The 26,093-nt window shown below is 42.6% G+C and overlaps 1 protein-coding gene and 1 long non-coding RNA gene across 2 annotated transcripts; one reads left to right on the top strand and one right to left on the bottom strand.

Annotated features, from left to right (window-relative positions):
• The first annotated feature begins 23 nt into the window (after positions 1–23).
• LOC124134466 (acid ceramidase-like) lies at positions 24–26,093 on the top strand. The gene is made up of 13 exons (XM_046499311.2): positions 24–213; positions 11,949–11,992; positions 13,028–13,112; positions 14,447–14,536; positions 15,031–15,109; positions 15,435–15,509; positions 15,891–15,936; positions 18,782–18,926; positions 19,939–19,993; positions 21,359–21,525; positions 23,638–23,805; positions 24,375–24,431; positions 24,984–26,093. Exons 1-13 carry the CDS (start codon positions 34–36, stop codon positions 25,071–25,073), a joined length of 1,281 nt encoding a protein of 426 aa, XP_046355267.1. The 5' UTR covers positions 24–33; the 3' UTR covers positions 25,074–26,093.
• On the bottom strand, positions 11,018–11,809 carry LOC125372103. The gene is made up of 3 exons (XR_007217975.1): positions 11,787–11,809; positions 11,460–11,588; positions 11,018–11,132 (listed from the first exon to the last, which is right to left on the bottom strand). It is a non-coding gene; the product is annotated as an uncharacterized LOC125372103 (long non-coding RNA).

Genomic DNA, 26,093 nt, shown 5'->3' with positions numbered 1-26,093 from the left:
AAACCAGTTCGTGTTTCCTCACACCGTGTGGACATGCGCGATAAACCCGGAAGCAGGGGAAGCGTGCACATGTTGTCATGTGACGCATGTGACAGTGACGCTTCAGCGCTGGTCGGCTGTCACTGCACAAGTTTACGCCCTGAGGAAAGGATGCTTTGGACGGTTGTCGCGTTGATGGGATGCGCTGTCATTTCGGTGGCACAGATTCCCAAGGTAATGTGAACTGTCATGAAGTTGTGGTGCTGGTGACGAGGTGGAGCCAGTGGAGGCGAGATTTGCATGTGGACGACCCTTCAGAACCAAATAATTTGCCAAATAAGCTTTGTCATCCCATTCTTATTACAGGAAGCATGACAATGTCAGTATGCATATCAGCATGATCATTTAAAACTGGTAATTTCTTCTTCTTTTTATGAAATTGTTTATGAAAGTTCATGTTTTTCTTTCTTCTCACATGTTTGCCCCTTTCATGCATCATTGATATGTTAAATCTTTTAAATGTGGGGATCCTGAGATTCTTATGTTGCTAAAAAAAAATAAGGTTAATAAGAAATAATTAATAAGGAACTATTTATATTGTTGCAAAGAGTATAGACACTGGGCCTAAAGTACTGTCAGAAATGCTAGAAAAATGCCTTTTGCCTGTTAAAAAAGGATATAATATTTCACAGACTGTTGTTATTGGAATATCGAGTAACTACCAATCGACCTACCTGTGGATTGAAGTATTTTAGTCACAAGGAGTCCTATCAACAAATTCGAACTAAAGCAGGAAGTTCATATTTATTTTAAGTCTGAAACGGACTATAGAAATATGCGCATGTAACTCCGTTACAGAGATAATAATGTAGTCTTCATAAAACATTTAATCCACACACAAAAATCATTTGGAGAAAATTCTAGTTGTGCATCTTCTAAAATGACAAAATGGCGCTGCGTTTGTTTTGTCAACACTGCTCCCATGATGCATGTTACATTACACTTGCATAGCCATGTTACATGACATGGAGTCTGTACTAGGAAATGCATACAAGTTCTTTACACTTTAGAGAAATAGAGGGAAACCATTTATTAATTTATATAGGGGGAATTACAGAACTGCCCAAGCTATGGGTTTTTTAATTCATACCATGAAGTCTACGGAATGATAAATAAAACAAAAAAGGTATAGGGGTGGGCTCAAAAACAAAACCAGGACGCAAAAGGACATTAGACAACTTGGATACAGGGTGATAAGGCGTGTAGTGTAAAGCTTTATGATCAGAAGGTAACCCCGACTTGAAGTAGAGGAAAATTATAGATACAATTAATGTTTCCTGGACTGCACTAACTATTGCTCTCCAAGAGATGGGATTCCGATACACTGTGCGTGGCGTTGAGCGACCAGTTTTCAGGGGAAAACATTCCATTCTGTCTATGAGGTCACATTAACTCCGGACCATTCATAACTATCACAGTCAGGGCGTCCAGATGATGTACCTTGATGAATAATTCCACTGAGTATGTGTGGCTATCGGCAGATGGACAAAATGCAACCAAGGTACCATCAGGTGAAGGTAATCGTGTCATTGTTTTACACACCACAACCCATGATATGGGGCTTATTGAGGTGATGTGTTCATAGACTGGTTGGAACATCAGCTATTGCCCATTTTAATCAACGTCAGTGTCATTGTCATGGATAACGCCAGTTAATATAACATCCGAGAATCGGATACTGTCGCTCAAACCATGAGTAGTCTGAAGGCGACCTTACAGGAATATATGACATTGTTGACTTCAGACCATCTGAAACGAAAGTTCAACTCATGGAGAAAATAGGCTAAATAAGAAACCAGTAAAGTACAAGACATATGTGCTGACGCCACAACACGGTCACGTTGTCTTACGTACGCCAGTCAGACGTTGTGAGTTCAACCCTGCTGTGCCTCTCTTGGCTGAGTTTAAAGGGTTCGTGGCAGGATATAACACAACATTCAAAAGTACAGATTCATATACGTTGATCAGCGGAGATAAATGCTACCTCAAGAAACCATCTGTAGAACAACAAGTACTTCTTAATTCCAAAACTGCATCACTCCAATACTCATCTCGTTTCATAGCTTTTAACTATTTCACTTACTTACTTACTTACTTACTTACTTACTTTGGAGATTTGAACTATTTCATCATGTTTCCAAGCTTATATAATGCAGCACATATCCTAAATTGCTACCCCATCATCGTACATGTCAATTAAGTATAATAACAGCAATATTTGGTGACATTTGCACCTGCGAAAATACTCGGGCCGGTGTGAGGTCATCACCTCGGGACAGATGTTAGGTAATTAGCTTAGGTTATAGGCTGTTTCATACATGCATGACAACACACAAGTATTTTCTAAGTTTATCATCATTTTACCTGTAAAAATACATTTTAAGGGTAATCACAATGTCAGTTAGGACGGGCTATATTAGGTGAATTGCGTTATTCTCATATATGCTCTTTTTATAGTCCTATGCCACATATTATTAAGTGAAGCCAGAAAAGCATTTCCGACAGTACTTAAGCTGTAGGCTAATCATGCATAGCATTAGATTATTATATTACAGTGACATCCTTCATATTAATTATTTTGGTAAACTTGTTTGAACTTGATAAATATGATAAGTTAACTGGGTAATCAGAAAACCAAGTTTCCAGGCCCGAAAGTACAACTAAATAGATCTGCAATGAGAGTGTGACAGTTTTGGCTCCAAAGTCTGTATGTCTCATAGCCAGCATGTCAGCAGATAATGAAATGAAGCAGGCTGACTGGTGTTTGTAATCTCCAGTCAGACATGTTCTATCTACCATGTTGGTAAACCTTAAACTTTCTCAAGGATTAGACTAACACTTTGTCAATGAAAACATTTCTTTTTTAAATAATTATATATTTTTTTCTTCAACATGTTCAAAAGAACCTTTCCTCTTCTGCTGTTATGTGGAATCAAGCAAACTAGACTTGGTTTAGTTTCATCTAAACTTGCCTAAGCTTTTAGTAAAAAAAATGCCTAAAAACAATAAATTCCACCGTCATGGTGCAGGACAAGTCAAGGATGTTCTACTTCAAATACAACAGGGCTTGAAAAAAAAATTCAACCCTACTTTTCCTGCAGGGCAAGTACTTTTTATTTTGTACTCATCCTGCCAAATTTTCACTTGCCCTATTGTTCAATGCTGAACAGACAATATCATGTATCATGTACCATGCAACCACTGAAAACAAAGTAAATAAATTGTTTCAAGATTTATTTTGTGTTTTTATTTCCACAGTAAGACAATATTGAATAAATTAAGGAATAATAAGTTAAGTTATTTTGAACAGTTAAGTTATGATGAAAGACACACCAGTCTGTCACTGTCAGTGTGATATTAATAAATTAAATGAAGCTGCAGGGGAGTTACAATAAACAGTACTGTAGACCCCAAAGTTCAGAGCAAAAGTTTCACATCAGCCTGTCACTCTGTCAGGGTGATTGTGGAAGAGGAGACTCCTGGAGATGATTCTGTAGAGCAAAATGGTTCCCCTTCTATTGCAACATAGTAGGCTGTTGTGAATAGCTTTTCATAAACTTCACTGTTTGTTTCGTCAACTTTTTGCATTGACTTGGCAAACTGCGCAGTCTGGGGATTGTAAAAAAATTTATCATGTTCACAGCACTGAATATGCTCCCTACTTTTAGCGTGAAATTCAAAGTTTCTTTTCTGAAATTATGATGTAAAACCAGTTAAGAGTCCACATTTGGAATCAGATAGTTTGGGGTATTTTCGACAGACAGTGCAATACAACTCGCTGTCATCATCGTCAAATTTTGCCCATTCAAATTCACTCAACCACGCAGATTGTACAACACGTTTTCGCTTTTGTGTATCATATTGTTTTTGACTAAGTTTTCTTTCTCCGCCTGTGCAGTCAACTTTTTGTTGGCACAACCCTCCGACGAGAAAAACTTTCTCATATCCGCCATTTTGGTTTACCGTATATGACCGCGGATAAGCCGAATTAGTCGGGTAGTTAGCAACCAGCCGCTTACATTAATAAATAAAGACTGGATTCAGCGCAAAGCCTGCGCAAAGATACATCAAGAGACAAACCTCAGCCTAATTATTAATGCTATATGTGACATAGATATCGATCGACTGAATGGCCGTGATTTCCGTGTCAATATATCGCACATCAAAACAAATATAAATTAAACTGCTGTAAGTATCTGCTTGTCCGTCAGGACGAGTATTTGATAATTTTAGCTTGCCCGACATCAGTTACCACTCATCAATAGGAGCGGAGGAGTGGATTTTTCTAGCCCTGTACAGCAATGTTGGGGAGCTGGCCGGGGGACTTGCCACATACATAAAGCTTCATGGACTAAGTTGAACTTAGCTGTAAAAACAGTCAAACAGTCTTCATCAGTTTCCTGTTACTTATCAGATGTGATCATAAGTTTGGGATGTCAAATAGCCAATGCTTCATCATGAATATATTTTTAGCTCACCTTAACAAACAGTTCATCAATCATCAAACTTAAAAAAATGGCTGCTTTGACAGACATATTGTCTTTGTAGTTTTTTCCATTTGCGTTTGATGTGTGAGTTCTTGTTATAACGTTTGACTGTTATGTCTTTACATACAGTAAACGACGGTTAAAACAAACTCAAAGGGACCTCTTATTTTAGTTCATTATAACTGTAGTTCCTTATAAGCATATACATGATATATACAGCAAATGTCTGAGACAATAAAAACAGTTTGTTATATCCGCCAATTCGTTATAGAGGTAGTTTCTAGTTATGTGGCAACTTTGAATGAAACCACTGCATTTTCATGAATAATGAGTTGAAACTGTACTTATAACAACCCGACAATCATGCCTTGCACAAGTCCAGTCCAGTTGAAGCCAGTGTGAAGCCAGTGTGAAGCTATCCGTATTTATCAATAATTTGTTCATTTGACACTATCATCATGAGGACAACCAGTGTGAGAGTGTTTTGTTTACATTACCAAGTTTACAGTTTGTCCTGTTCAACTATAAATCAAACATGGTGTTGGCTTCCTTGTAGCTGACTCTGTCCTACATCCTGGTGCAGACGAGAGTTCTCTCTTATATCAGGTTGAAGGAAATTGGGATTGAATACAAATACTGTCTGCGTCGTGAGTGACGTGCAACAATCTACATGGATGCTGCTTGTGAACAACTGCTACACGTGACCAGGCTTTTTATGTGTGATACAAGTGAGAGTGTGGTAGCTCGGATGATTGTTTGGTTTACAGATTGTAATGATCATGATGAAATAAGCAGTTGCAATTGTTTATCCATTAGAGTGAGTGAGTGAGTGAGTGAGTTGGGTTGAACGCCGCTTTTAACAGTATTCCAGTTATATGACGGCGTTTCAGCTTCATGTGGGAGGAACGCCCGAAGTGATGCAGGAATGAGATTATCTAGTTGAAGTATCGCTTGGGTAAGTAGGCCTCAAATGATAAACTTGTCCAGAAAAACATAGTTTACTCAAACTGTTCATATTATTCCACAATTTGGAAATTTATCAATTGCGAGACTGTGAGGGAATAAGCTGGTTTCATCTCTGGCCTGTGTTGTTGACTTGTAGTGTAGCTTGAGTTTGGTATGGAAATATATAATTTGAGGATAGCTGGTGGTATAGAATTACTGCAACAGGGCTAGACAGTGTTGTGTTTGTGTGACATCTGTAACAGGATGTTAATCCCCATGCCACCTACCCCAGCTCCTGTAACAGTGTTGTGTTTGTGTGACATCTGTAACAGGATGTTAAACCCCATGCCACCTACCCCAGCTCCTGTAACAGTGTTGTGTTTGTGTGACATCTGTAACAGGATGTTAAACCCCATGCCACCTACCCCAGCTCCTGTAACAGTGTTGTGTTTGTGTGACATCTGTAACAGGATGTTAAACCCCATGCCACCTACCCCAGCTCCTGTAACAGTGTTGTGTTTGTGTGACATCTGTAACAGGATGTTAAACCCCATGCCACCTACCCCAGCTCCTGTAACAGTGTTGTGTTTGTGTGACATCTGTAACAGGATGTTAAACCCCATGCCACCTACCCCAGCTACTGTAACAGTGTTGTGTTTGTGTGACATCTGTAACAGGATGTAAAACCCCATGCCACCTACTGTAACAGTGTTGTGTTTGTGTGACATCTGTAACAGGATGTTAAACCCTAAGGTCACCTACTGTAACAGTGTTGTGTTTGTGTGACATCTGTAACAGGATGTTAAACCCCATGCCACCTACCCCAGCTCCTGTAACAGTGTTGTGTTTGTGTGACATCTGTAACAGGATGTTAAACCCTAAGGTCACCTACTGTAACAGTGTTGTGTTTGTGTGACATCTGTAACAGGATGTTAAACCCCATGCCACCTACCCCAGCTCCTGTAACAGTGTTGTGTTTGTGTGACATCTGTAACAGGATGTAAAACCCCATGTCACCTACCCCAGCTCCTGTAACAGTGTTGTGTTTGTGTGACATCTGTAACAGGATGTTAATCCCCATGCCACATACCCCAGCTCCTGTAACAGTGTTGTGTTTTTGTGACATCTGTAACAGGATGTTATTCCCCATGCCACCCACTGTAACAGTGTTGTGTTTGTGTGACATCTGTAACAGGATGTTAATCCCCATGTCACCTACTGTAACAGTGTTGTGTTTGTGTGACATCTGTAACAGGATGTTATTCCCCATGCCACCGACTGTAACAGTGTTGTGTTTGTGTGACATCTGTAACAGGATGTTAATCCCCATGTCACCTACTGTAACAGTGTTGTGTTTGTGTGACATCTGTAACAGGATGTTAATCCCCATACCACCTACTGTAACAGTGTTGTGTTTGTGTGACATCTGTAACAGGATGTTAAACCCCATCTCACCTACCCCAGCTGCTGTAACAGTGTTGTGTTTGTGTGACATCTGTAACAGGATGTAAAACCCCATGCCACCTACCCCAGCTACTGTAACAGTGTTGTGTTTGTGTGACATCTGTAACAGGATGTTAAACCCCATGCCAACGACTGTAACAGTGTTGTGTTTGTGTGACATCTGTAACAGGATGTTAATCCCCATGTCACCTACTGTAACAGTGTTGTGTTTGTGTGACATCTGTAACAGGATGTTAAACCCCATGCCACCTACCCCAGCTGCTGTAACAGTGTTGTGTTTGTGTGACATCTGTAACAGGATGTTAAACCCCATGTCACCTACTGTAACAGTGTTGTGTTTGTGTGACATCTGTAACAGGATGTTAAACCCCATGCCACCTACCCCAGCTGCTGTAACAGTGTTGTGTTTGTGTGACATCTGTAACAGGATGTTAAACCCCATGTCACCTAACCCAGCTGCTGTAACAGTGTTGTGTTTGTGTGACATCTGTAACAGGATGTTAATTCCCATACCACCTACTGTAACAGTGTTGTGTTTGTGTGACATCTGTAACAGGATGTTAAACCCCATGCCACCTACCCCAGCTACTGTAACAGTGTTGTGTTTGTGTGACATCTGTAACAGGATGTTAAACCCCATGCCACCTACCCCAGCTCCTGTAACAGTGTTGTGTTTGTGTGACATCTGTAACAGGATGTTAAACCCCATGTCACCTACTGTAACAGTGTTGTGTTTGTGTGACATCTGTAACAGGATGTTAAACCCCATGCCACCTACCCCAGCTGCTGTAACAGTGTTGTGTTTGTGTGACATCTGTAACAGGATGTTAAACCCCATGTCACCTAACCCAGCTGCTGTAACAGTGTTGTGTTTGTGTGACATCTGTAACAGGATGTTAATCCCCATGCCACCGACTGTAACAGTGTTGTGTTTGTGTGACATCTGTAACAGGATGTTAATCCCCATGTCACCTACTGTAACAGTGTTGTGTTTGTGTGACATCTGTAACAGGATGTTAATCCCCATACCACCTACTGTAACAGTGTTGTGTTTGTGTGACATCTGTAACAGGATGTTAAACCCCATCTCACCTACCCCAGCTCCTGTAACAGTGTTGTGTTTGTGTGACATCTGTAACAGGATGTAAAACCCCATGCCACCTACCCCAGCTACTGTAACAGTGTTGTGTTTGTGTGACATCTGTAACAGGATGTTAAACCCAATGCCAACGACTGTAACAGTGTTGTGTTTGTGTGACATCTGTAACAGGATGTTAATCCCCATGTCACCTACTGTAACAGTGTTGTGTTTGTGTGACATCTGTAACAGGATGTTAAACCCCATGCCACCTACCCCAGCTGCTGTAACAGTGTTGTGTTTGTGTGACATCTGTAACAGGATGTTAAACCCCATGTCACCTACTGTAACAGTGTTGTGTTTGTGTGACATCTGTAACAGGATGTTAAACCCCATGCCACCTACCCCAGCTGCTGTAACAGTGTTGTGTTTGTGTGACATCTGTAACAGGATGTTAAACCCCATGTCACCTAACCCAGCTGCTGTAACAGTGTTGTGTTTGTGTGACATCTGTAACAGGATGTTAATCCCCATACCACCTACTGTAACAGTGTTGTGTTTGTGTGACATCTGTAACAGGATGTTAAACCCCATGCCACCTACCCCAGCTACTGTAACAGTGTTGTGTTTGTGTGACATCTGTAACAGGATGTTAAACCCCATGCCACCTACCCCAGCTGCTGTAACAGTGTTGTGTTTGTGTGACATCTGTAACAGGATGTTAAACCCCATGTCACCTACTGTAACAGTGTTGTGTTTGTGTGACATCTGTAACAGGATGTTAAACCCCATGCCACCTACCCCAGCTGCTGTAACAGTGTTGTGTTTGTGTGACATCTGTAACAGGATGTTAAACCCCATGTCACCTAACCCAGCTGCTGTAACAGTGTTGTGTTTGTGTGACATCTGTAACAGGATGTTAATCCCCATACCACCTACTGTAACAGTGTTGTGTTTGTGTGACATCTGTAACAGGATGTTAAACCCCATCTCACCTACCCCAGCTCCTGTAACAGTGTTGTGTTTGTGTGACATCTGTAACAGGATGTAAAACCCCATGCCACCTACCCCAGCTACTGTAACAGTGTTGTGTTTGTGTGACATCTGTAACAGGATGTTAAACCCAATGCCAACGACTGTAACAGTGTTGTGTTTGTGTGACATCTGTAACAGGATGTTAATCCCCATACCACCTACTGTAACAGTGTTGTGTTTGTGTGACATCTGTAACAGGATGTTAAACCCCATGCCACCTACCCCAGCTGCTGTAACAGTGTTGTGTTTGTGTGACATCTGTAACAGGATGTTAAACCCCATGTCACCTACTGTAACAGTGTTGTGTTTGTGTGACATCTGTAACAGGATGTTAAACCCCATGCCACCTACCCCAGCTGCTGTAACAGTGTTGTGTTTGTGTGACATCTGTAACAGGATGTTAAACCCCATGTCACCTAACCCAGCTGCTGTAACAGTGTTGTGTTTGTGTGACATCTGTAACAGGATGTTAATCCCCATACCACCTACTGTAACAGTGTTGTGTTTGTGTGACATCTGTAACAGGATGTTAAACCCCATGCCACCTACCCCAGCTACTGTAACAGTGTTGTGTTTGTGTGACATCTGTAACAGGATGTTAAACCCCATGCCACCTACCCCAGCTGCTGTAACAGTGTTGTGTTTGTGTGACATCTGTAACAGGATGTTAAACCCCATGTCACCTACTGTAACAGTGTTGTGTTTGTGTGACATCTGTAACAGGATGTTAAACCCCATGCCACCTACCCCAGCTGCTGTAACAGTGTTGTGTTTGTGTGACATCTGTAACAGGATGTTAAACCCCATGTCACCTAACCCAGCTGCTGTAACAGTGTTGTGTTTGTGTGACATCTGTAACAGGATGTTAATCCCCATACCACCTACTGTAACAGTGTTGTGTTTGTGTGACATCTGTAACAGGATGTTAAACCCCATGCCACCTACCCCAGCTACTGTAACAGTGTTGTGTTTGTGTGACATCTGTAACAGGATGTTAAACCCCATGCCACCTACTGTAACAGTGTTGTGTTTGTGTGACATCTGTAACAGGATGTTAAACCCCATGCCACCTACTGTAACAGTGTTGTGTTTGTGTGACATCTGTAACAGGATGTTAAACCCCATGCCACCTAACCCAGCTCCTGTAACAGTGTTGTGTTTGTGTGACATCTGTAACAGGATGTTAAACCCCATGCCACCTACCCCAGCTGCTGTAACAGTGTTGTGTTTGTGTGACATCTGTAACAGGATGTTAAACCCCATGCCACCTACTGTAACAGTGTTGTGTTTGTGTGACATCTGTAACAGGATGTTAAACCCCATGCCACCCACCCCAGCTACTGTAACAGTGTTGTGTTTGTGTGACATCTGTAACAGGATGTTAAACCCCATGCCACCTACCCCAGCTACTGTAACAGTGTTGTGTTTGTGTGACATCTGTAACAGGATGTTAATCCCCATGCCACCTACCCCAGCTACTGTAACAGTGTTGTGTTTGTGTGACATCTGTAACAGGATGTTAATCCCCATACCACCTACTGTAACAGTGTTGTGTTTGTGTGACATCTGTAACAGGATGTTAATCCCCATGCCACCTACTGTAACAGTGTTGTGTTTGTGTGACATCTGTAACAGGATGTTAATCCCCATGCCACCTACTGTAACAGTGTTGTGTTTGTGTGACATCTGTAACTGGATGTTAAACCCCATGCCACCTACTGTAACAGTGTTGTGTTTGTGTGACATCTGTAACAGGATGTTAATCCCCATGCCACCTACTGTAACAGTGTTGTGTTTGTGTGACATCTGTAACAGGATGTTAATCCCCATGCCACCTACTGTAACAGTGTTGTGTTTGTGTGACATCTGTAACAGGATGTTAATCCCCATGCCACCTACTGTAACAGTGTTGTGTTTGTGTGACATCTGTAACAGGATGTTAATCCCCATGCCACCTACCCCACCTGCTGTAACAGTGTTGTGTTTGTGTGACATCTGTAACAGGATGTTAATCCCCATGCCACCTACTGTAACAGTGTTGTGTTTGTGTGACATCTGTAACAGGATGTTAATCCCCATGCCACCTACCCCACCTGCTGTAACAGTGTTGTGTTTGTGTGACATCTGAAACAGGATGTTAAACCCCATGCCACCTACCCCAGCTCCTGTAACAGTGTTGTGTTTGTGTGACATCTGTAACAGGATGTTAAACCCCATGCCACCTACCCCAGCTCCTGTAACAGTGTTGTGTTTGTGTGACATCTGTAACAGGATGTTAATCCCCATGCCACCTACTGTAACAGTGTTGTGTTTGTGTGACATCTGTAACAGGATGTTAATCCCCATGTCACCTACTGTAACAGTGTTGTGTTTGTGTGACATCTGTAACAGGATGTTAATCCCCATGCCACCTACTGTAACAGTGTTGTGTTTGTGTGACATCTGTAACAGGATGTTAATCCCCATGCCACCTACCCCAGCTACTGTAACAGTGTTGTGTTTGTGTGACATCTGTAACAGGATGTTAATCCCCATGCCACCTACCCCAGCTACTGTAACAGTGTTGTGTTTGTGTGACATCTGTAACAGGATGTAAAACCCCATGCCACCTACCCCAGCTACTGTAACAGTGTTGTGTTTGTGTGACATCTGTAACAGGATGTTAATCCCCATGCCACCTACTGTAACAGTGTTGTGTTTGTGTGACATCTGTAACAGGATGTTAATCCCCATGTCACCTACTGTAACAGTGTTGTGTTTGTGTGACATCTGTAACAGGATGTTAACCACCACCACCACCACCCCCACCACACACACACACACACACACACACACACACACTCACACTCACACACACAGCTGCTGTAACCATTGGTAACAGTGTTGCATTTCTTTTTCAGTACAATGAGAGCTGTGTACGAGGAACCTACCCTCCCTCACCTGAGTAAGTTGTGGCAGCTGGGCAGCACGAGTCGGCAGACTTCTCGTCAAGATAATCAATGTTGGAAGAAATTGAATATATTCCAGAATATAAGCAGGGATTCCTAATGTGTTTTGATTGATACCAAAAATCTCTAAGTTCTGGAATGTTCATGTTTATTTAGACCAGGTCAATGTTTTTCTTCTATTACACATTCTTTGTGCTGAAATGGCTGTGACGTTAGATGGCAAATCAGGATACAAGTCTTTCCCACAATAACTTTCCAAACTACAAGTGATCCCCACTAGGCACTAGTCTTAGTTCGGCAAACAGTGATTGGATTTGCAGAGACGCAACAGTCATCCACTGACATTGTTATCACTTATGCTGACGGCAAGTGAAATTGCGGGAGAGTTACTTCCCTTCCATTGAGAACTCTTCTGCTATTTTAGTGTTCTTGGCAAATTATTTTTGTTGTTGTTGAAATAATCAGGGAAAATCAGTTTGACTGATCTGTAATGCAGGAAAACGATTGGTCTGTCCTAATTAAGGAGTAAAATTTGTCTGTTTTGTATTAGATGGTGGTTTGGCCAGAATTACAGTTAGATATTGGTGGGAAAGCTCTTTCTGAGCTCATAATGATATTCATGCTTTTGCTAAGGGGAGTAGATCACGTGCACTATCTATGTTGTCAATTAGATACCAATGGGCGTACCTCTTCTCTGTAACATCTGGATGTCAAATGAGTCTCAGGTCAATGTTTATAACACATTATCAGGATTATGTGATAAGATTATGGCCTGTCATAAGTCATGATATTGTTATTGCTGATCATCAAGGGTATGTCTAGAAGAGTGGGGGAGTTATAATGTTGGATGTAGGGATCCCCTTAATGGACAGTTGTTATCATTAGGGTTATGACAAGACCCCTTGACTTTAATGCTTGATTTTGAACACAAAGATAATTCAATGAATGTGATATGACAGTAAGATGACAAGAACTGCTTCACAATTACTGCCTGAGAGCCATTGATTAGCTCTATGACCTTGCATTTCCAGAAAGAAGGTCAAAACCTATGTCGTTAACCTTGACCTTCCCCCAGAACAGAGGTGGACGCATGTTGTTGAAGACAAGGCAGTACAGGTAATGGTCACTCTTAGCTCACCTGGGTATAGGTGCATTTAGTTAGCTCACATGAACTGTAGTTATCTCCCTTGAATTATTGTTAGCTTCACAGTATTATGGTTAATATAGCTGCACTAAAGCTACTTTGACTGGACTATAGTTTGCTCAACTAAACTTATGTTAGCTCACCTGAATTATGTTTAGCCAACCTGCACAGCTACCACACCGGGTTTGTTAGGTCAGCTGGGTTTTTGTTTGCTTCCTTCTATTTAGCTCATCTCGACTGTAGGTATGTGTGGATTATTATACAGCTTTTGTCATAATTTACATTTACTAGAAATTTGATTGAGTAATGTAATCTAGATTATTTTGGCCAATACAAAGCTTCAGCAGGTGGCCGGCCATATTATTGTGTAGAAACATGGCTGCCAAAGTGATCAGCATCTTCATCATAGCAGACAAGAGAAAAATTCAAAATGAGATAGAATAATAAATATTGTGTTTCTTAACTAAATATTTGGTTATTTCACCCAATATTTACAACATATGCGTTGGACTTGTGTTGTAGCTATTCCTAATGTATTCCTATGGGATACAGTCACAGATGTCACCAATCTCTGGCTCCTCTTCAACTTTGTTTCATATATATTGTCCATGTCTCTGAAGCATGCTTTTCAAAAGGAACCAATACGCAATATTATCTGTGCCGGCCATAACACTCCATTCATGTTATTCTGTCATTTGTAATCCTGCATTATCAACCCAGAGGATGTACATTTGGTGGCAATAAAAGGATATGCTCAGATGCCGATATTCAGCCCCAGGTCTGCGGCAACTGTCAGTAAAAAATCCTAATTTGAATTAAAAATTTCATATTTCTTCAGTCATTCACGGTAAATAAATCCAATTGTGAAAAGAATCACTCAGTTTCTCCCCGATTTGCCTGCCAAGGGGACATAGTTTGGAATTCTTGATAAATTCCTGCTTGTTATCGGACAACAAAATACTTTATGTGTTTTTAAAAGTTTACATTTTCCACTAATCTATGTAATAATATGGCCCCCAATGTATGATATATGCTGTGATCCTTTGATAGTTTTTTTCTGGGTGTATTCAAACAGTCATGAAAAAGAATACGATAACCTTTTGTTTCTCCATGCTGATGAGTGTGTTGTAATTAAATTGTTACTGTTCTGTAAACTCGTTGCAAATCCAGAGAAAAATGAGATTACAAAACTAGTTATGACAAAAACGCAGTCCAATTCTCTGTGTAAGTCTCAAACTGCGATACCCTCGTAGAGAACCATGAGATGACATTGTAACTTCTCATTTCATGTGTGTTTACTCCTCAGATAAGGAATATCCTCGCAGAGTTTAAGAAATATGCCTTGGATTGGTCGCCGAAGGCACAGGGTGTCATTGACTGGGTGGACAAAAACTTCGTAAGTTACAATCCTTCTGCATGACCAGTGCCCGACAGTTGTGTATTTTTTAGTGCAATTAATTCTTCACGGGCTTGGGGTATTTGCAGTCATGTGATCCTTCGGTCTGAGCATGACATATTCGAGAATATTTTAAAAAAAATCAAAATGGTATCCTGCTCCCGACCAGTTTTATATTTAAAGATGCACACCTTTTAATATTTTGAAAAAATGAACTTACTAACAGAAGTGTGTGACTATGATGATCTTTGAGAACTGAGCTTTTAGAGGGCCTAGTGAAGCTGTGCATCTATGAGGGCCTTAGTGAAGCTGTGAATCTATGAGGGCCTTAGTGAAGCTGTGCATCTATGAGGGCCTTAGTGAAGCTGTGCATCTATGAGGGCCTTAGTGAAGCTGTGCATCTATGAGGGCCTTAGTGAAGCTGTGCATCTATTCTCAGTGTAAACAAGGCGTTCACAGTCGTCTGTCTGATGGTTGTCTCACGACTGTTGCAGCCCACGCTTGACAAGACGCTGCCATACCCATTCCCCGGGGAGATGACGGGCATCTCTAAGGCATCAGGGCTGAAACTTGGTACTCGCTCTCAGACTTATTGTGTCGTGTTAGTGCTGTGTTTGCATGATATTTAATATACAGAAAAAAGAAATTACTTCTGGACAAAAAAAATTCAAGAACAACTTTCGTAAGTCTATGTTAAAGCTACGATCGTTGTAGCGCTACAGTCACTGTGTGCAAGTGGGCCCAGTTTGGGCAAGTTTTGATTAACACTCATCAGTAGGCCAGCAATATCACAGCTTTCCTATACCACATATGCCTTGATTTCAATAGTAGGTTTACATGTTGACATTGATGAGAATGTGGGTAACCATGGTAACCTGTATTCTAATCTCCATGTCAGGGGAGGTCGTGCTGTACAATCTGTTCTACGAGTTCTTCACAGTCTGCACCTCCATCGTGGCCGAGGACCCCACAGGTACGTGGCTGGCCGTCTGCTCACACAACAGATACCAGACTCTTTGATAGGAGACACCTTGATGTTAGCATTCACCAAGTATCATAGCACTGTGATTGTCTTAGACATGATAGGACCAACATTTCAGACCAGATACTGAACCTAGACGTGGATCCTGGAATTGGAAAGTTTTGGGGTGGTTTACATTTTAAATTCAGTGTATGTTTGAAACTTTATGAGGACTGACCCTTTATTGATTAGTTTGAATATTAGTTATTATAGTTTTATGGTGATCAACTTCTTTGTTAATTTAATGATGTGTAGCCCTGCTACTGAGACATGTATCAATTTGTGACAACTGACATCGTTACTGACGCTGTACATTGCTGGGTTGTTTTATAGGGAAGTTATTCCATGCCCGGAACCTGGACTTCGGCCTGTTCTTAGGGTGAGTGTCCTTCCTGTCTGTGAGAGGAGGTGTTCGGCCTGTTCTTAGGGTAAGTGTCCTTCCTGTCTGTGAGAGGTGTTCGGCCTGTTCTTAGGGTGAGTGTCCTTCCTGTCTGTGAGAGGAGGACTTCGGCTTGTTCTTAGGGTAAGTGTCCTTCCTGTCTGTGAGAGGAGGTGTTCGGCCTGTTCTTAGGGTGAGTGTCCTTCCTGTCTGTGAGAGGAGGTGTTCGGCCTGTTCTTAGGGTAAGTGTCCTTCCTGTCTGTGAGAGGAGGACTTCGGCCTGTTCTTAGGGTGAGTGTCCTTCCTGTCTGTGAGAGGAGGACTTCGGCTTGTTCTTAGGGTGAGTGTCCTTCCTGTCTGTGAGAGGAGGACTTCGGCTTGTTCTTAGGGTAAGTGTCCTTCCTGTCTGTGAGAGGAGGTGTTCGGCCTGTTCTTAGGGTAAGTGTCCTTCCTGTCTGTGAGAGGAGGACTTCGGCCTGTTCTTAGGGTGAGTGTCCTTCCTGTCTGTGAGAGGAGGACTTCGGCTTGTTCTTAGGGTGAGTGTCCTTCCTGTCTGTGAGAGAAGGTGTTCGGCCTGTTCTTAGGGTAAGTGTCCTTCCTGTCTGTGAGAGGAGGTGTTCGGCCTGTTCTTAGGGTAAGTGTCCTTCCTGTCTGTGAGAGGAGGTGTTCGGCCTGTTCTTAGGGTAAGTGTCCTTCCTGTCTGTGAGAGGTGTTCGGCCTGTTCTTAGGGTAAGTGTCCTTCCTGTCTGTGAGAGGAGGTGTTCGGCCTGTTCTTAGGGTAAGTGTCCTTCCTGTCTGTGAGAGGAGGTGTTCGGCCTGTTCTTAGGGTAAGTGTCCTTCCTGTCTGTGAGAGGAGGTGTTCGGCCTGTTCTTAGGGTAAGTGTCCTTCCTGTCTGTGAGAGGAGGTGTTCGGCCTGTTCTTAGGGTAAGTGTCCTTCCTGTCTGTGAGAGGTGTTCGGCCTGTTCTTAGGGTAAGTGTCCTTCCTGTCTGTGAGAGGAGGACTTCGGCTTGTTCTTAGGGTGAGTGTCCTTCCTGTCTGTGAGAGAAGGTGTTCGGCCTGTTCTTAGGGTAAGTGTCCTTCCTGTCTGTGAGAGGAGGTGTTCGGCCTGTTCTTAGGGTAAGTGTCCTTCCTGTCTGTGAGAGGAGGTGTTCGGCCTGTTCTTAGGGTAAGTGTCCTTCCTGTCTGTGAGAGGTGTTCGGCCTGTTCTTAGGGTAAGTGTCCTTCCTGTCTGTGAGAGGAGGTGTTCGGCCTGTTCTTAGGGTAAGTGTCCTTCCTGTCTGTGAGAGGAGGTGTTCGGCCTGTTCTTAGGGTAAGTGTCCTTCCTGTCTGTGAGAGGAGGTGTTCGGCCTGTTCTTAGGGTAAGTGTCCTTCCTGTCTGTGAGAGGAGGTGTTCGGCCTGTTCTTAGGGTAAGTGTCCTTCCTGTCTGTGAGAGGAGGTGTTCGGCCTGTTCTTAGGGTGAGTGTCCTTCCTGTCTGTGAGAGGAGGTGTTCGGCCTGTTCTTAGGGTAAGTGTCCTTCCTGTCTGTGAGAGGAGGTGTTCGGCCTGTTCTTAGGGTGAGTGTCCTTCCTGTCTGTGAGAGGAGGTGTTCGGCCTGTTCTTAGGGTAAGTGTCCTTCCTGTCTGTGAGAGGAGGACTTCGGCTTGTTCTTGGGGTGAGTGTTGTTCCTGTCTGTGAGAGGAGGACTTCGGCCTGATCTTAGGGTAAGTGTCCTTCCTGTCTGTGAGAGGAGGTGTTCGGCCTGTTCTTAGGGTAAGTGTCCTTCCTGTCTGTGAGAGGAGGTGTTCGGCCTGTTCTTGGGGTGAGTGTTGTTCCTGTCTGTGAGAGGAGATGTTCGGCCTGTTCTTAGGGTAAGTGTCCTTCCTGTCTGTGAGAGGAGGTGTTCGGCCTGTTCTTAGGGTAAGTGTCCTTCCTGTCTGTGAGAGGAGGACTTCGGCTTGTTCTTAGGGTAAGTGTCCTTCCTGTCTGTGAGAGGAGGTGTTCGGCTTGTTCTTAGGGTAAGTGTCCTTCCTGTCTGTGAGAGGAGGACTTCGGCTTGTTCTTAGGGTAAGTGTCCTTCCTGTCTGTGAGAGGAGGTGTTCGGCCTGTTCTTAGGGTAAGTGTCCTTCCTGTCTGTGAGAGGAGATGTTCGGCCTGATCTTAGGGTAAGTGTCCTTCCTGTCTGTGAGAGGAGGTGTTCGGCCTGTTCTTAGGGTAAGTGTCCTTCCTGTCTGTGAGAGGAGGTGTGTGGGGACGTCCATGTGGAGTGAAAGAGGTTCAACATGGTGAAGGTGTCCGCACATTCAGATCTGAGAGCATGCCTAGCCGAGTTGATGAGATTTGCCCAGACTCATTATTTCCCTGAGAGATGCTGTTTCACAGATATACATCTGTAGTTAATAGTTTCAAGTTCTCTATAGTTTGGTGTTCAGTACTGTAGCAGAAAATGATCATCTAGAATCGGCCTAGAAATAATTACAGTAAACTACGGTTATAATGAACTCAAAAGGATCACTAATTTTAGTTTATTATACACTGTTATAACCGTAGTTCGTTATAAGCATATATACAGCAAATATACAGCAAACTGATGGGATCAAAACACATTTCATAATATCCGTCAGTTCGTTATAAGCGTGTTCGTTATAAACATAGTTTACAGTAATAAAAAACCATGCTGACCTTGTGTACAGTGAAACCTCTCTACCCCAGACCCTGGTTATCTGGAAACCTTACATCCCCTGGACAGATACCTGTATTAGTTAAGATCATAACAATATACCAATGACTGGATAAACTGGACAGTGTCACTGGAAATGGTAGCGTCCTGATTAACAGGGTTTCACTGTTTGTCCTCCCCTTCCAGCTGGGACATCAAGAACAATACGTGGGACATCTCCGAGTTCCTGCGCCCGCTCATCGTCAACATCGAGTACACCCGCGGTGGCAAGACCCTCTTCAAGGGCGTCCACTTCGCTGGCTATGTCGGAATCCTCACCGCCGTCAAGCCCGTGAGTTATCCACAGACTTTGAATACTTGTGTCAAACTTTTGTCACACCCTGACTGCGTCGGACATTGCTCATAATATCAACCCCTGGTTTGTCTGGCCCAGACTTGATTATTTACTGGCCACAGTTAGGGGACTACTTATATGAGGGGCTACTTATATGTTGCTTACTTTGTATTTGCATCAGAATGCTTTGCAGAGCATTATGACATCATCAGTTGCTATGACCATGATGACATCACAATCAAATGACGTCACTAGTCCCTGGCACTGGATCTGGTTACCTATACTTGTTTCAACACAAGACACTGGTTAATACGTTTAACAAACTGAGAAAGATGGGAGCAGGATTTTGGAATGATAAATAGAATCTCACTCTCATGGCTTATATTTTTTTATGTCAAATGCTGACAATCATGAAATTAATGAGCGATGAAAATAATGCGAGCACCCCAATAACAATTATGTATCACTTGATTAATGGGAGACACCCTACTTCCGATAGGGTGTCTTGTTCAGACAGGATAATACTACTAAAAGCATGATAAAGTACAAAAAAACCACAGTGGATTGCTATTGGGGTGAACACTTCCCTCATCTGACATCTAACAAGATGACATTTTCCTTGAAACAACACACCATACTCCAAAGCAGCACACATGAGTTTTTGAGTAAGTGGAAACACAATCAGTCACGGTCTGCTCATTTGGGAAGTTGAAAAATGAGTAATCGCGAATGAATAGTGAATTTGGATGGCAAAATGCGTAATAAAAATGCAGCATTTTATTAATACAAGCTGCTAATGGCCACATTTTTCACATTAATGTTGTGGTTTGCAGTACATCAACACTCTTTGATAAAAGTTTAAAACTCCTCCGCAAGCCTCGCAGTTTTACACTTTTTTCGGGTCCTATAGATCTACTTGATATGAAAGGACTCTGGGAGGGATTCTGTGTATGTTCCTATGTGATGTCCAAACCTGTTTGTCTATAATTGTTTCCTTTCTCTACTTCAGACCCTGTTTACACTGTCTATGGATGAGAGGTTTAATGCTGATGGTGGATTTATTGGTAGGGAAATAATCAATCTGTCCCTCAGTCTGACGTAATTCTATTGACAATATTTCTACGCAAACTGAACACATCATGTTAACAATGCTGAGTATTTATATACAACATCAACTACATAAGATGCGACCGCTTCCGTGGTCTAGTGGTAGAGCGGAAGGTCCGGGGTTCGATCCCTGGCTGCGTCATACCAAAAGAAGTTAAAAGATGGTACTTGCTGTTACCGTGTCTGGCACTGGGCATTAAGGGGCTAAAACAAGGACTGGTTGGCTGGGAATCGGTATACAGTATCTGAGTGGAGTATTCATGTTAAACTGCGGCATGGTATCTCAGTGGGCTCGCACTATAAATCGGCATCAATCCGGACTTGATTGTTTACAGGCCGCCGTGATATGGCGTGATACAGACTCGATTGTTTACAGGCCACTGTGTATGGAAATAATCAAGAATTCAGCATCCAGACAGAACACAAACACATGATGTTTTTTGATGGTATTCCTAGTGAAGTTGGTGTGGTTGTATGCCAACAAAGGTATGGCTGTAACCTGCAGCTTACTGTAAATCTGGAAATTAATGCATCTCCAAATTATTACAACTGCTGACCCCTAGCCAATAATGTGACTCAATATCAATGCGACTCCCCCACCCCATTCCCAGTGGAATGATACATATCCTTATCTTAATCCAATCAAACAGCACAAGCACCGCTTATTAGCCCAGAGTGGGGCACTTCTGTAAAAGCAATAAACAATATTTTCCTTAAAACAACACACAGTTTATATGTCTACTCTGTTGACTGTCCTAAAGCAAGTTCAAGGGCAGTAACATAACTAAACCAACAACAGTTCACTGATTGGTATGAGGAGAAGCAGTGACCCCAGCAGTGATAACTCACCAGATGCCAATTGTGTAATTCCTATTGTTTGATTGACATTGTTATATACTCAAGTTGGTATTTCCATCACCAAAGTGTGCAGTGAGGCCATCTTATTGTTGATAGTCATTTGGAGACATAAATGCGAAGTTAATTAATACGAGCAGAGGCCACTCACATTTTTGGCATATAGTTCACGCCCGCATTAATTTCCAGATTTACAGTATGCCAACAAAGGTATGGCTGTAGCATGTGCCAACACATTTAGTAGAGTACCACGGTGGGTCGAGGACTTTTATAAATGGGGCATGCACGCTGAGTCCATAAACCAGGTCATGAAGTGAGCAATTCAAAGCGGAAGGAATGTATAGGTTGACACGGAAGTTCTGTGAAAATGGAGGCATGTCACATTAGTCTTGGACTGTCCTGTATCAATGTAACCAGCAGTGATTGGGCGGCAGTTTGACATGATGCCTATTTCTCCTGTGTCATAGGGATCATGGAGTGGGTGCTGGGGGATCACAGTGGTTCGTGGATGGGCTTCCTGACCCGCCGCGTGATGGAGAACGCTACCAGCTATGAGGAGGCGCGTGACTGGCTGACGCAGACTGAGATGCTGGCCCCAGCGTACTTCATCCTCGGGGGCAATCAGTCAGGGGAGGTGAGTTTCGGAAACAAAACGGGGGAAGAAGATCCATACGAGGCTTGTGAATGTTTTCAGCTCCCCTGACTGAAAGTCAAATGTACTTATGCCGTGGCATGGTTGTCGGGCGTCAACATCTCCTGAGAAGCTGGACCTTCACATCCTTGCTCCAGACCCATGTATTCAGCAACCCATGCTTGCCGTAAAAGGCGACTATGGTTGTTGTAAGAGGCGACTAACAGGATCGGTCGGGCAGGCTCGCTGACTTGGTTGATGCATGTCATCGTATCCCAGTTGTGTGGATCGATGCTCATGATGTCAATCACTGGATTGTCTGGTCCAGACTCGATTATCTACAGACTGCCGTCATATAGCTGGAATATAGCTGAGTGTGGCGTTAAACAACAAACAAACAAACAAACAAACAAATAAAACATCATTGTTCCCACTAGTGCATGTAATGATGACACCCAGTTTGTTCCAATCTGATTTTCAAAATGGCCAGCACAGCAGCCATCTTGAAAACTATTTCTGGTCATTTCTCAGACACCTCTGTTCAGAATGTAATGTCAGTCGGTACATGTGCAGTTGGTGGTGGGCCTGGCACTTATGTTCTGATTTTGGAGATATTTTCTACATACAATGAGTGTGTGTTCAGGACTATAGTCTCTACATTTTGAGATGAGATGATTTAACTAAGTCCTGTGTTGTAGGCATGTGTGATCACACGTACCAGGACGCTTGTTGGTGTAGTAGTATGTGGTTTGTTAGTGAACATGTCCCTATTTACAGACATTGTTCTACATTAATACTTCACATTCAGATAACAGTATTTATCATATAATGGGTAGGTTTCTAGGCAGGATAAAGCCAACGGATAAAAACGATATCCGTTGGGGTCATATGCGGATAGAGATGCAAATATCAAAGGTCAAGTAGGGACTACTTTCACTGTTTATAAACAAACATGGCTTCGCCCTCGACATTCGGCGATCGAGTCAGAATTAACCATCGGGAATCTGGATAAACTACAGAGATAATTGCTTTCATTATCAAAAGAACAGTCTAATATACTGAAAATCAGTGTCTAACTGTGACGTAGCTAAGGCATTTTTATAAGTCTTGGCAACTTTTGAGATTTAATTTTGACACAATTTTGCGAGGGCACGAGGCGTAGCCAAGCGGGATCAGTATCCATATCTGTGCTTGTAGACCTCTGCGCCTTGAACCTTTCTCCACAAATTAAAATAGTTGGATTTGGCCGAAATATGTTTGAATTGTTACCTTGTTTCGTTTTGTCGCTGTGTGTACATCATGATCTGACTACACTTCTTAATGTTATGACCGGACGGACCGACTGTCAACAACGTCTGACCGTGGCTGTTACGTCTCATAGACTAGGATAAGAGTAGCTTCCCTTTGACAAAGGGCAGTTACTCTAGCAGACAGACCGATGGATTGCCGCGAAAAGCAATTAAAACAATTGTTGTTTTGAGTATATGTTGCTTCGCCACTGTATAAGAAAGAGATTTCAGTAGGAACTATATTGGCTACTGTCACTGTGCGACTGACACATCACTTACCCTGTGACCTAATAAATATTAATGCGCGCATTCCAGGAAAACTCGCTATGTTTCGGTATTGTTTGTGAGAGAGAGAAAGCGATTTTGAAGCAAAGAATTAAAGGATGACATTATATGATAAAGAGGTTATCACGCTCGTGTGTTTGGGGATGGTAAATATCCTGCATTAGGAATAAACACTATGTATTTAGCTCGCCAAGGCTCGCTAAATACAATGTTTATTCCTAATGCAGGATATTTACCATCCCCAAACACACTCGCGTGATAACCTCTATGACTTCCTGTGTTGTAGGACCACCTCTGTGGTCTAGTGGTAGAGCGTCTCCCCGGAGAGCGGAAGGCCCGGGGTTCGATACCTAGCCGCGTAATACCAAAAGACGTATAAAGATGATACTTGTTGTTACCCTGTCTGGCATTAAGGAGCTAAAACAAGGACTGCACGGCTGTTTGTCAGCATCTGTGTCTGTAGGGAGCAATCAGATTATATAAGTGAAAGAATCATGGACGTTAAACCCCATTTCACCTGACCTCGCCTCCTGTGTTGTAGGCCTGCGTGATCACAAGGGCCAGGGAGAAGACGCTGGACGTGTGGCCGATGGCATCAGCTGGAGGCTGGTACATCTTGGAGACGAACTACGACCACTGGGAGAAACCCATGGTGCTGGATGATCGACGCACCCCGGCCAACAAGTGCATGCACAAACTCACCAAGCAGGTACATGTGTACTCAAACGTTCACCCATTGGACACTGGTGGAATTATGGGGACACTTACCCTATCACAGATGTCATCTGTCTTTTCTTGCTATGGAAAGACTTACGCCCGTATCCCCCCTAAAAAATATATATAATATAAAGGATTGAGTGGCAATGCACATGTTACTTTTTAAGGGGGGAAACGGGCCGAAGTCTTTCCCTTTCATTTATTGTTAATTAGAAGATGTAGAGTATTATGTAGAGTGTTGGGGTAGAGTGTTGGGGTAGAATATGTCCCCAGTACCCCATGCTTGTCTCCCTGTGAGTATTCTGGGTCAGAATAAGTCCCCAATACCCTATGCTTGTCTCCCCGGAATGTCAAAGACTAAGGTTCAGTGTCCTGTGAGTGTTCCATGTGTAAACCCTCAGTTTAGAGGTGCTGCTGAAGGCAGTCAGTGTCCAGCTACTGGGGTCACTCTCCCATAAAGCAAACATTTTGATGTTCCGGTATCAATATTTTATGTCCTACTTTCCTATGTGATATTACATGGTTATCACCCACATGTTCATGTAATCATCTGTGTTGCAGAATGTCTCCGTCAGTGGCCTGTTTGATGTGCTCTCTTCCATACCAGTCCTGAACAAGGTCGGTCTACATGCCATGGGGTCCGTGTAGCCCTTGTTTGCCAGTACCATGTGCTAAGTTATACTGCATGAGATAGTTGAAAGTTTGTAACTGGTACCCTTGTCTCAGTGCTGGCCCCGTTTTCTTAACTTTAACTTTGACCTGACGTTTTCTGATGAGTCTCCCATGCTGGCAAGATTCTGTGGAAGTTTACGTCATACCGGGGTTTCATCTTTTTATTGACTGAATGTGGACACTTGCTGCCAGAAGTTGCAGTGCAGAGTTGCCTCCCTTATGATAGTGGGTTTGAAGTCCGTTTCATCCAGATCATGTTTCTTGGTTTGTCTCACACGCCTGTGCTCATTGGCTTTACCTGAATGGTCCATGTGTAAGACCTGCATCACGTCAGACTGTCCTCCCCCATAAAGCTGTCATATAACTGAAAGACTGTTCAAGGTGGCCCAATTCACTCGTTGACTCACTGTCATATAACTGAAAGACTGTTCAAAAGTGGCCCAATTCACTCGTTCGCTCGCTCACTCACTCACAGTCTATCTCATGTTTCTGTTTCAGCTGACAACGTACACGGCTCTGATGCAGGTCGACAGCGGCCATCTTGAAACCTGGATACAGTACTGCAAGGACCCCTGTTTCCCCTGGTAACAGGCCACCTCCGGGAGTCACTGTTCCCTTGGCAACCATCAGTCTCAACCCTTCCTTTCTGTCAGCTAGTCCAAATTATTTTTGATTGATGTTAGGAAATGATCAGTTTTGTTAACTGTTTCTAGAAGTTTCTAGATACTTGCTCCAGACTGTTGAGGATGAAGACTGAAGTGTTACCATAGAAACATGTCTATATACCACCAATGCAATCATATGTGATATTCAAGGTCTATGTTAATTGAATGAGTGCTAATATGAAAATAGTTTATTGTACAGTTGCCATCAACATGACAAAATGTGTAGCTATAGTTCTGTCTGCTCTGAGATTGTTTTGGACATGAACACTGACAGTTGTGCAATATGCAGAATAAGGCATAATATGTTGTTTCTAAGTTGTTAGGGACGTGAAAGGTCATCTGTAAAGTCGGGCAGGTAATAATGTCACATTGAGATGCACAAAACATTCATGGGGAAATGAGATGTGATTCGCAGAGCCGACCTTTGTTCGGTGTTCATGGAGAGAGTGGGGAATTTCCATGTGAAATGTAATTGTGTATAAGTTTGTCAGCAGATGTTGTTTTACATGGCAATCGAGAGGGAACTTGTCTGTTAAGTTGTCTGTATATTTTGACTTTGTGATGTAAAATATGGAAGTATCTGAATGATTTTTTCCCCCGTTTCCAGTTGAAGAAACATAACATGATGGAAGGGGTCCTTTTACTTTTGCCAGTAAAATCAGTGCACACACATTTATATATTGCTGTCTGAGACCACACATTGTTTATCAAACATCACATATTCCAACATTACACCTACATTCAGGCAGACAAATTGAAGGACAGATTGTGATCTGCCCTTGTTGTGTAGGGAGATAGTCTTGACTTGTGGAAAATTACAGAAATAAAAAAAAGTATTTTCATTTTTGTTATAAACCACTTTGAGATTTCCCTTCTACCAATGGACCATGAGGGTTGTATACATATTGTTTTGTATTGTAAATAAATTATTTCTGATATAAAA

This window comes from Haliotis rufescens, unplaced genomic scaffold (genome assembly GCF_023055435.1).
Source record: "Haliotis rufescens isolate VD_foot unplaced genomic scaffold, xgHalRufe1.0.p SCAF_35, whole genome shotgun sequence".
NCBI classification, from domain to species: Eukaryota; Metazoa; Mollusca; class Gastropoda; order Lepetellida; family Haliotidae; genus Haliotis; species Haliotis rufescens.
Note: the sequence above shows the minus strand (reverse complement) of the source record. Positions and strands in the feature narration are given on the sequence as shown.

Coding starts and splice junctions, on each gene's coding strand:
- LOC124134466 (XM_046499311.2), top strand. CDS start 34: ATGCGCGATAAACCCGGAAGCAGGGGAAGCGTGCACATGTTGTCATGT. Junction 18,927..19,938: donor TCCTCACCGCCGTCAAGCCC/GTGAGTTATCCA, acceptor TCTCTACTTCAG/ACCCTGTTTACACTGTCTAT. Junction 21,526..23,637: donor GGGGCAATCAGTCAGGGGAG/GTGAGTTTCGGA, acceptor CCTGTGTTGTAG/GCCTGCGTGATCACAAGGGC.